Source organism: Taurulus bubalis (assembly GCF_910589615.1).
Source record: "Taurulus bubalis genome assembly, chromosome: 16".
Classification (NCBI taxonomy): Eukaryota; Metazoa; Chordata; class Actinopteri; order Perciformes; family Cottidae; genus Taurulus; species Taurulus bubalis.
Window position 1 is genome coordinate 16,004,681 of NC_136604.1, and position 12,468 is coordinate 16,017,148.

Consider the following 12,468-nt stretch of genomic DNA (forward strand, 5'->3'; position numbering starts at 1 on the left):
AATGCACACAAGGTATTAATGTGATTAAAGGAGAAGCATATTAATAATGGAAAAGCAACAAGCAGGTAAAGGTCAAGAATAAAGGAGGGAAACAAATAGCATTTAAAAGTGAATCACAGACGTCAGATCCAGAGAATTCAATGGATCTTCCACAACGTCAGTCAAGCAGAAACGTCTGCCACGGCATTTAATAGTTTGAGTCTAGACATGAGAAAGATGATGCTGTCAAAATATCTTCCCTTCACTTAGGCACAGACAGCTGTCAGCCAGCTGGTGGTCCACTGGATGTGAAATGCTCAGTAGTTGTGTACTTGTGTTTGTGTGCACCAGCCTCACTGCAGTGGATTCTTAATGATATATTGCTTGGAGCCTTGTATGGGTTTTGGACAGGCTCAGCAAGACAATAAGGATAGAAAACGGTATTTTAGAAACAAGTGAGAGAGTGGTAGTAATGTTGATATGGGCCACTCAATATAAATAACTTATTTAATGACAAACAGTATTCTGAGCAGCGTAATCCTTTTGCGCAAATGCTTTATTTAGAAATTATTTAAATGTTTGTCAGCTAATTCAATTCATGCCTTAGATTTTTTTCTTCTCTGAAACATATTGATGTCTTGCATACCTTTAAAATAAGAGAAAACAGTGGAATGTACTGAGATGAAGGTGTACTCAAAATAAAGGGAAACAATGCGTTGAACTGAACTTGACTCACGTAGTTTACACACAAAGCGTTTATCAAAACAACACAGTTTTTTTTCTCTCCATATGTATGACAGGAAAAGAAAGCATCCTCTCTTAATGTTGCTTCAAATGCTCTACTTATAGATGACGTGTGACATCGTGTATGCATGTTACTGAGATACTTCAATGTACTGGGTGAATATGAGTTCAACCTAACCTCTTGGTACTGCCGTTACAACTTTAAAAGTTTTAACAAAGGCATCCCAAACTTATGAAAATGCATGATATTTGTGACTTCAAAATGTATTTGAACGATTCAAAGAGTTATACAAAATCTATTATGAAAATGATTTCATTATGAAAATTCAATGAAAAACATTTTGCCCAAAAGCAAATCCTGACTCGCCCTCATGTTTCAATAATTTCTGTTTTAATATAAAGCAAACAGCACTTAACAAAATGCTCATGCAGCACTTAAGTTGTTTTGTTTTTTTTGTTGAAGAGAGCAGTCTGCAGAGCTCTGTTTATTCTGTTACTTTGTCCACAAGCTTGATCTTATCGTATCATAAATCTATCCTTTCCAGTAGTCATTTTCTCAAAAACATGATTTCAAGTTTAACATGTTGAATGATCATCTCTGTCCCAGTAAAGCAGCGGAAACCATGCTACTTTTTGAGCTCTTAGTATCATGATCCCTGTACATACACTCAAACACAGAGCCTTGAGCTACAGATTATGCAGAGGAGAAACAGCAAGCCACTGGTATGTCAGGTTCAGCAACAAGTTTCCACCGTTTCTGCATAATTGGTGTCAGACTCCGATCTCCATACTGTCTGATGTGCGAGCAGCAGCCAGAGGCTAACTCAACAATGTGCTGTGTGTGTGGATACTGTACATAACCCACTTGACAAGTCCTGTTGTAATGCCTGTGAAAAAAGTGCACATAAAACAAACAGATGCAGACAGGTGCACGAGTATCTATTCAGGCAAATTTACACTGACGGGTATATTTGAAGGGTATGGTGCATTACACAGCCTTACATAAGCATCCCCGCCTGGTAAACTAATGCAGTGAGAGAGACATGCATGTACACACTACACACATTAACCTTCTTATCTCTAAAGCAGGGCATCACATGTTTCAAACTTCCATCCTCAAAGAAATGGCATGAATGCTAATCCTACTCTTTGTACCCTTTTTCCCCCTGCTTACAGTTCTCTTGCTAATATTCACTGAAGCATAAGTAATACCCTGCGAGATATGGTAATCATTCAAAGCTGTGAGTGAACCATTGCAAATAAATATATAAGTACGTATGTGCTGCAGAGGAGATAGAAGAGAGAGTAAGCTAAACCTGTTTACTTCTCCTCAGTGCTCTGGGCCTCACAGAAAACAGATGTTGATTTGGTACCAAACTTAAATTACAAGGCACACATCTCTGTTTTCTCTTGTGGCTTAGAGAATGAAACCCCTAAGTGTTTAGTTTATTAAGAGCTAGACAAGACACTCATTTATTTTACTTAGGGTGGCAGCAGCTTAAAGATCAGAGACATGGGTGTCAACAACTCAGTGGTTTGAATGAAAACAAATGTGGGTTTGAAAGTGATTCTTTTCTTTTGAGAAGATCAATTGACCCTGAAATGCACCAGTCCAAGACACAAGGTGCCATACCGTTTGCATGGGCCACGTTTTGCTATTCGATATTCCAGCATACTCGTACCAAATTTGTGCACAATTTCTCACAAAACTCTAATACCTGTAAAGGTACTCTGAAGCATTATATGATAAACATTATTAAGTTGAAGTGCTAGTAGAGAAGTGGAAATCTCCCACTACCATCCTGGCTAGTCCTTCTACTTCTAGCGACCAAAACTTATGTTGAAAGGCACCCATCGCTGTTTTGTAAGCGTCTCAGGCATTTGGATGCTTGCTATGCAAAAAAAAAAAATGCTGGCTGTTATAAAACCCTGAGGTACAACCATCATTTTATCTATGCTCCACCTCCTGTCCCTCAACAGGAGATGCTGGATTTTCCAGCATGATTAAAACAATAGAGCATGTTTTCTAATATATGTACAGGTATGTGGCTTCCTGCATAGACTATTAATGTGCATACAGTATGGACAGCATGTGTGCGCATGTATGCTTATGGAGACAGCTTTGAGGATGAGAAACAGATGGTTTCTGGGTGATTTGCATGAGAAATGTCGGAAATCAAGCGGCGGTCACGTGTTGGATCCATGCTTGTGTGCTGACTTCTCTCTTGTGCTAATGCAACCTTCAGGACTGTCAGACACCGAGTGGCATCATGTTCTACTTCCAGATTTATGTGTTAAAAGGAAGACGGAAAGGTGGGTGGGAAGGAAGACGTACATTGAAGGAAAGCAGAAGGTGAGGGAGGGAACAAAAACAGACCAACGTTAATCATTGCCTGGCTGCTGGAAGAAGAGGATGATGGCAGGAGGATAAGAGGTTGATGGAGAGCAGAGGAAGCTCTGAAGGATGGAGGGATTTCTGCTGAGCGGTCGGATGGAAAGGATGAACGTGGGCTGCATGTTAGGATAATTGGTTCCTTTTATACAAGATCTAAATAGCCTATCTCTCCTTGTCACTATCTGAAAGTGAAGGCTTGGGGGGCGGGATAAGGAGATAGTGAAAAAGAGAAGATGGAGAGAGGATTAGAGCGATGCAGGACGGTAGCAAGAAAACAACTTTCTTTGTGGCCATTTTCCTTGCTTTGTGATGCAGAGCCTGCCGTCACAGCTGGAGAGTCTGCGCACAGGTTTGCACTTGTTAAATGCAAACAAAATGCTTCACAGCTAGTCATCCAAATGTGTTTATTGCAAAGGAACTAGGAAGAGAAGTGTTAGCTTCCAGTGGGGAAAGTCCATCTAAAGACAACTTCTCCACTTTCCACACATGCTTTGGAGGTGAGGCGGAGTGTTGGGTGTGGGCATGGTACATTAGGGAGGAATATATAAAACTACAGGTTGAGAGAAGCGGAATTACTGTCTCACCAAGGAAAAGGAAATGTGTGTGCGGTTAATGTTTTGTGGAATCAAAGGAAGCCATGTTTTGAAGTTTACGGCTAAGGGCTCTCCTTTACACTTGTCCCCTTCTTAACGAGATAAAGTAGCTCAATCAAGTGTCAGAGGAATTGCCGCGAGGAGATGAGATGGGGAAGAGAGGGATGGAAAAGTTTTCTCAGGTCTCTTTTGATTCTGCCTAAACCATTTTGTATTCATATGAGAGAAACAGAGAGAGAAATAGAGTGCTGAGACGCTCACATACGAATACAAAATAGTCTAGCTGCAATCACGAGTCCTGTGGGGAGCCTTCCGAGTATGTGTATGTGTGCGTGAAGATAATAAATTAGTAAGTATGTAGGGGTGTATGAGGGCGTGTGTGTGTGTGTGTGTGTGTGTGTGTATACTACAGTGTGAAGGGATGAGGAAGAAGGGACATATAGAGCAAACAAACGTACACTTTCAACGTTCTGCTTTTTAGTAACTGATTGAGATTGTGTGTATAAAGGCAATGTCACACTAAGAGCAAACCTAATCAATGTGTGTGCATGTGGCCTCTGTGGGAGTGTCCCTGTGGGATCATCTGTCAAGGAGACACATTCATACCATGAACTTTAAAAGTCACCAAGCACATCAGGTAGTTCAAGCAACACGTTTTGTTTTTTTGACACCTGAACCAAGCTAGCCCGGTTCATGTACCGTCGGACACATGATGAAATAGCATGTAAAAAGAGTTATCCTGAAGATAAAAGAACAGTTACAATCATTTTTTAGCTGGGAAAAAGTGTGAAATTGGGAAATGAGTCAGTGAGATAAAAGTAGAGGTTGAAGAGAACACACACACCCTTCTACTGTATCACTCAATACTATCCTTAACCATCTCCTTTCTCTAACCTGACCCGAATTTAAAATGACCAACTATTCTTAAAATACCCACTCAAAAGGTACAAGCCAGAAAAGCTACACTGTGTAAAAAGAATCCGTCACACACACACACACACACACACACACACACACACACACACACACACACACACACACACACCCTTCTTCCTTAAAACCACAGACGCCATTTTCATTATCGCAAGATGTATGCATTCCTCTTTCTTTCACTCTCTCTTCATTCTACTTTTTTTTTACACACACACAGAACATTATGGAACTCTGTTTAGGGCTGTGCAAACCCAATGAAATATATGTGCATATTCATTTGAGACTGAGGGCACTATTTCTGTGATAGAGCATGACGAATGGGGGGGGAAGTGGTATATGCTTCTCCTTAAAGGAGGAAATCCAACCTAAAAAAATAGTTAAAATACAGTATGTATCTTAAGAGTTATTTCAAGCTCAGATTTCATCGTAGTTGAACAAGTCTCCCCTGAAGCTGAAAAGTGCAGACGGTACTGATAATCTAATTTAAAGACAAATCCTGAAACTGCGCCTTAGACAGTGAACGATGGAACAACTACTACGACACTATGGCAACACCATTGATGATATACTTTGTGGATATTTTGCAACTCAGTTCTTAAAAGACTGCTGTCAATGGTTGTAGATATCAATTTGGACTTCTGGAGCCATTCTGTACTTTGGACAAAGCCTAATTACATTGGCCTCCCTGCTCTTCACATACTGTGTTAGTCCTGTTGACAACAGTCACAAAAGCATCATTCAGTATCATAACCCACAGAGTATGCCGTGTTTTACAGGAGTGGAGCTGTCAAATGATAAGGAATATTTATTCACAAATGCTGAATACCAATTTTAAGATGAATGCTTATGGCTTTATTGTTCATACAGTGTACCATGTGGCCTAGATCCCTCCTTTGATCTCTGTAGCAGTAACCACTGAATGATCCATCGGTGAAATGGCTCATTGCCTCCCTTATCAACTCTATTCATTTTATATTCTTATTATCTCTGTATTACTGTATTCCACTCTCTCCCACCACATATTCTCTCTTCCATCAATAACTCTTGACAAACCAGTCCTTGGGCTTTTTTGATGTCTGCTGTCAGTCGGCACATCACCTGGCCTCTCATAAACTCAGTATACGGTCTGATTAGTGTGCTACCTGCAGCTATTTGACATACCACAAATCCCTGTGCTAATGCATTGCAAATTCTTCTCAATAATGAATTGAGTGGATAGGATCAAAGCTGTGTATATGGAACATACCTTGCAGAGGAATGCCAGCGACCCAGAGGTAGCGGAGGCACTAATGAACCTAAACTAGCAATCACGAGGGACCTAGTAGTGTCAGATGTGCAATCTATGGGGCAGCGTGCGCACACAAATAGATCCATGAAGACAAACAAACAGATATGCTATGATATTATGAAAATGACATGGCACAGTGAACAAACAATAATTCATTGCCGTTTGAAAGGATAGAGAGATGTTTTTCATAGTTTTTGTATTTCCACTAGAACATTGGATTTGAAAAAAGTGTTTGGAACACGGAAATAATGGTTGTGAGCCAAGACAGATACCAAACTTCTATCTACAAATATCAAAATCACGTTGATGTAAATTTGTAGAATGATTTCCTGTCCCATGAAATTGATTAGCTATGTTTATAAAATGTATGTACTGGAAGGATTCATGAATGTTGGATTATGGTGATTATGATCATCGAGGAAAAGTCAATGCAATTCATGAGAAGAAAAGGATTATAGCCCCCTAACCTAAACCATCTGTTGTGTTCTCTGCCTATCCATTCATCTACATACATACATATATACGCTATTGTTCAAATGTTTGAAATCAACTTCCAGGAAAAATTGATTTGTTACAGTCAGATGGCTGAGAGGACTTATCTTTCTTGAATGCTCCTTCATGCTTTGAGGTTATAGAAAGTCCTTTTTACAAATATATATTCTTTTTTATAAAGTGTTTTTAAATAAAGTGATGTTTTGTACATGGAGAACAAAACGCTGTACAATGGTTCACCACACACGGACAATTGAAAGGGCAGAAAGAGAAAAAGATCCCTCTTAGCAACAGTTGAATAAGAATAGAAGGAATCACCAGTCAGCTGTAAAAATACATTTGAAGCTTAGCATCAAAACGTGGGCAGATTTTAAAAAGGAGTAAGTTCCTGTTTCAGTGTCAAGTGCACAATAATACCTAGAAAGAGATGGAATATTAACAGGTAAGCTATTCTTAAAACAATTGAAAATGCAATTGAAATAGAAGGTTAGTATATGCTCAGCAGTATTCAAACTGGATGAAAAAATTACAGACAGACAAATCACAACCTATTCAGCCCAAATGCACCGTTGTGGTTAAATAATGACCGAGGGCCACTTACACTGTTCTGGACAACAACTTAAACATTGAAGGGTATCTTTTTGGGGGGAATGGTTCAACAGTAATTATTCTATCATGTAACACTGTGGACTAAATGGATTACTTTTTTAATTTTTTTTAAATCAATTAATAATTTTTATTTTGGGGCAATATTTGTATCCCTCCACCTTGTCCTGGGTTTTCCCCGGGGTCTCCTACCAGTGTCTGAACGATATTGTTTAAAATAGCCATCATTGAGGGACAGAAGAAAATATCAATATAGCAGTTGTTTCCAAACTTCTATATTGCATATATAAGAAGGCCGAATTCGAAGATCTCACAAGGGAGCAAGGATGTGTATATTTTGAAGGGCAAGAATAACAGCCAGGGCATGGATTGTTGGATCTTAGTGGGAAGATGTGAAGTAAGCAGTTACACATTACCATCTAATTAAATAATTGTCTGTTTGCATTAGTAAGATTGGGCAAATAAGGTTGAGGTAACGTCTCTGTTGTGTCGTCTGAAAAGCCACAGGAATCACACCTGTGCTGTTTGGCCCTGCTGCCACAACAACCCTGACCCCCATGAGTTGCGTGCCAATGACAGGTGTTCAAGATGTATGGACAAATTATGCAGGAAATATTGATCAATGCAATAAACAGAGCAGGAACAAAACATGGTGCTGGAGAATAACCTACGTTTAAATTGTCTGAAAAGGTATCGACGAAAAAACCTCGAGTCAAAACCATTCACCTTGCAGGATTTGTTCTAACTTAAATCTAATCAAATTCAGGAAAGTGAAGCATATAACACATGAAAGCCAAACACTTGACTTTCTTGAGGCTCTGAGGTGGCATTTCCCCTCACCCAGTACTAACTCAACTATTGGCCAATAGCAGCTCCTTGAAGATTGATTACACAGCAGTCTGTGAAAGTGATGAATACCACTGCAAAAAGGGGGGCTAAATTGGAAGTATATTGAAAGGTGGTAGATTAAAAGAAAGCCTGGAAAGAACAATGTAATCAGAGAGCTAGAAGGCACGAACAGACCTAATGGTGCTTCCAGGGGTGGCCTCAATGGTCCACATGCAGTGCAGGTTGTGTTCATATGGAGCTGGATAGCCAGGAGACAGTATACGACCAGAAGGCTCATCCTTGATGGTGCCGCCACACTCCGCTAGAAAGACAAAGAGAGAGATTAAGAAGGCGAGCAATGACTAGGAATAAAATAAAAGGAAGTGCAAAATAAGGACAAGCTCATCAATGTTCTGAGAGTCAAATTATTATAAGGTTACAGGAAGGTTAACACACTTACATGGCAGAAACCGGATTATCCCACTTCCAATAAGTAGAACACATCCGTTTCCTCTCATCATTATTAATTATTGACATAGCAGTCATATGCCTAAATGTGATGTGCTTCATCATCTTGCCTGCAATTTGAATGATAGGGGCGAGTAGCCAACCCACTGTACTCTACGTGTATCTCCTTGGCTCAGCGAAAGCAATCCACCATCTCGGCCAATGACCTCATCCCATTGCCTTTAGAAATTGATGGACTTGTTGACTGAACAACACAACATTCAACATATTAAATTCAGTGTAACTTTTGAAGAAGAAGTTTTGACTGACATGGCAAAATATCCAATGTATCTTCAAGGATAATTCAGAATATATATTGTACAGAACGAATACATAGCCATTTGGGAAGTATCCCTGATATCAGCATCTGCTGGGCGACATTGTAGGCTATAGATCACACCAAGAGAGTGTCATGACTCATTTGTTCATCAGGGGAATGTCATTGAGCATGCCTATAGGGGTGTTCATAGTAGTAGTACAAGTAGTAGGAGTAGGAGTAGACACCATCATGGTTCTAGTATAGTATCACGCTTCAATAAGTCCCCCTGAGGTACACAACATACACCAAACGTAAGCTCAGTCTCTCAATATATTGACGACAACAACAGAAACCCACATCTAGGAAACTACAAAGCAGAATCAGAGACCAAAACATTGTGTTAAGAGCCGTGTGAAGGATGACACTTTTCTTTCAGCTTCAAGCAATGAATTGCCACCAGAAATACTCTGACTGAAAAAGCAATGTATAGCCCTTCCTTCACTTAGCACCTCTTACTCTATTTAAAAAGGTGAATGAAACAACAATTATCTTCTCCATCAATACCAGATTTGGAGTGTTTTTGTTCAGATTTGAGGCAATTTAAACTGACATGGAGAGGATAAAATGTTCTTTTTTTTCTTTTCTTTCATTGACAGGCAAATAGCTCCTTCAAACAGGATAAAACGGAGATTGAGATATCATACTGATGATGATGGTAATGGTGATTGTTGTGAAATCCATCTGTGACAAAAAGACCCAGTGCTGAAATACAGCAGATTTGGCAGACCCTCCCAACCAGAGACAGAATAGAAGGAAGGAAGTAACCAACTAAGAACCAAACAAAATTATGATAACATTATAACAGAACACACAGAAAGAAACTGCGGTTTCTCCATCCACATTGTGTTACTTTCCATTTGACAAACACGCCTTTCCTAATGTTTGCAAATGCATCCTTCCTTTGTTCCTCTCCTTGTCTCCCTCCTTCATTCTCTCCATCTCCCTCATGCATTAAACATTTAAACAGCAATAATCACCAGAGCTGGCCTCTGATCATTTTTGCTGTCAAAGCATAAACACACAAAACAATACACACTACTTGAAATGGAGTTTGTGCTTGGTTGCAAAAAAATATATATATTTGAAAGATTTGACTGTCATTTTTGCTTTCACTATCTTGGAAAGAGAGGAAAAATGCAAAATAATGAAAGCGTGAACATATTAATCTTTAAACAATTGCTGAGGTTTTAGTCTCTCTCTTCAGAGCTTTTTCCCCTCTGTTATGCTTTTCTTGTTGAAAGAAACTTGCTGTTTCTTGGAGAGAAAAAAGAAGAGAGTGATCTATCACAGTACGACAAATCCATCTCTTTCTTCTCGCCTTATGACCTAAGAAACTACTGCTCAGTGCTGCCATGGCATTGTAACTCCCTCAGCTACTCTACCCTTTCAATCTATGTCTCCACATACACCTTTCTAAAATCTACTCAGGTTCTGCCTCTCTTTTTGTAGTTTCAATTTCCCTCTCCACAAGACATACTGTGTCAATGAAAGGTGTGTTGTTTAATATATAGAAACAATACATCTAGGTGACAACCAAATCAAACAGACACATGAACAAATAATTTACTTTAGCAACACGTGTCAGTTAGACATTATTAAAATGTAGACGTGTGCTTTGCTATAAAAATATGGTACATTTAATTGGATATGCACTGCAATATTAAGTTTCAATAAAATGTAACCTTGTTTTAAACTCTGTGTCCAACCCAGAGCTACTCAGTTATTTGGGATTGCAACTTTCCTCTTCTGTGACTTTCAGGATATGAACTCTCTCCACTGTTTTCAACCCAATTTCATTTTCCTCGCTCTATCCTTCTCATCTGTGCTCGGTTTGTCCCCACTGCTAGAAAATAATCCCACCATTACAAACAGAAGCAGTTCCTCATCTGCTCCCAAATTCACTCTGGCTGTTAGGCTATCATCTGCAGTGAAAGGGGCATGGGGAGGACAAACCTGCACATAGATATACAGTATGCTGAATCTTGTTAATACCAAGTCTTGAAATTACCTGTCAGTTTGGGTTGAAATGGGAGCCGAGCTATATTATTCAAATCACCTTGGCGGATGTCAAAAAACACCAATCTGCCTGTTTTCCTTACCTTACCTGTTTATGAGAGACTCTGTCAAATTGTCACCCAGGAGAAGATCCACAAAAATGTTTTTTACCAAGTCACCACGAGGCAGTATGCATGTGCATGTATGTAACTTTACTAGTTTCAAATATAACACATATCATGTTGTTGGCAGGTGCCAACAACAGACAGGTGAACTCTACAAAACGATCGAATGGCTCGTTCTCAGACAACGAGGGGTTAAACACCTGCCTATGTGCTGTTGATATGGGGAGAATCTTATTTTGGTAAAAATAAATAATATGAAATGGGTGGTTTGCAATCATGATGCAATATGAATATAAGGAGCTGAATAGAGCGCAGTCATTTTTGATGAGATAATGTACTGAATAAGGTGCTGGAAAAGCAACCAAATGGATGTCCCGAAATAGCAGCGCTAAATCAGACCGCACAGTTTTCCTCAACCTGCTCCGTCATATTAACATTGTTATTAGGATGAAGAAGGTCAGACATTTCAGCTCACCAGAAAAAAACTAAAACTGGTTCGGATTAGCAGTGTGTCAAACAGTACGGCAGCACCTGATGAATCCTAATATAATGGAATACAACAAAACACTGTTTCACGCAACTTTTCATACATTACAGTTTAATTTAATAAGTTGTTTTAAATTAAACAACTAATCTTTAGCTGTAACTACAAGCTAACGAGCTGCAGCAATAAACTACTGCATCATGATACAAATTCAATACTATTATGTAAAACAAATGTAATAATATAGTATAAGTGATGGTTGTGCATTATACCTATTTTTATTTTCTTAAATTACTTTTTGCTGATCCCACTTCTGTACTTCAAATATTGTACCGGGATGTGTTTAACATGGTGGTATAAATACTTTTACTTCAATAAAGGATATGACTACTTCTTGCGTCACGTACTGCCTGAACGTAACAAAGTTAGGTAACAATCTAAACTTAATATAATGCAATTAGCAAGAAGACACCAGCTGACGGCAACACATTATCGGCAAAAAAACTAATATTTCTGCCAACAGCATGGACACAGTCGATCTCTAACCCATTCAAGGAGCATCTGACTCACCCACACAGAGTGGGAGGGGGGTGTCCCATGCCCTCCTTTCGCCCCACAGGCAGGTCAGCACTTCAGGGCCTCTCAGGGTGTAGCCTGGGTCACAGCTATAGGACACTCTGCTTCCTGCAAAATGACCCTTATCCTCCCGCTTGTAGCCAAACTGGGGAACACCTGGATCCTCACACTTCACCAGCTCAAAACCTTGGAGAGAGAGAGAGAGAGAGAGAGAGAGAGAGAGAGAGAGAGAGAGAGAGAGAGAGAGAGGGGAATGTGAGATGAAGGACAGTACAAGGAGTGGGAAGGTATTAAGAAGAAAGCAATAATGTGGCAGAGGCAATGTATGTTGGAAAATAAAATATAAGCAAACTAACTAAACATCAATGTAAATAATACATGTAAAGAAAGGTGGGTGTTTTGTGTGCTACTCACTAATGAAGTGCAGTTCAAAGCCTTTACTGGTGTTATCCGCATTGCTGATAAACTCCAGCCACATGGAGCTGGAGGTGGTGTTCAAGGTGGTCTCGAGCATCTCGCTGCCGGTAAACACCCCCAGCAGACGAGCCTTATTACTGTTGCCATCAAAGACCTGGAAGGGAAGAAGGGAGAGTGGGAGGAAGCG

At 39.7% G+C, this 12,468-nt stretch overlaps 1 protein-coding gene across 1 annotated transcript in view; it reads right to left on the reverse strand.

Moving 5' to 3' along the window:
• The window catches only part of csmd2 (CUB and Sushi multiple domains 2), a gene marked incomplete at both ends in the record, with an annotated part of 208,583 nt that overhangs the window by 69,461 nt on the left and 126,654 nt on the right, over positions 1-12,468 (reverse strand). The window contains 3 exons of the mRNA XM_079232352.1: positions 8,054-8,180; positions 11,859-12,050; positions 12,279-12,435. Of these exons, the coding sequence (XP_079088478.1) occupies positions 8,054-8,180; positions 11,859-12,050; positions 12,279-12,435 (476 nt within the window). The remainder of the gene's footprint in view (positions 1-8,053; positions 8,181-11,858; positions 12,051-12,278; positions 12,436-12,468) is intronic.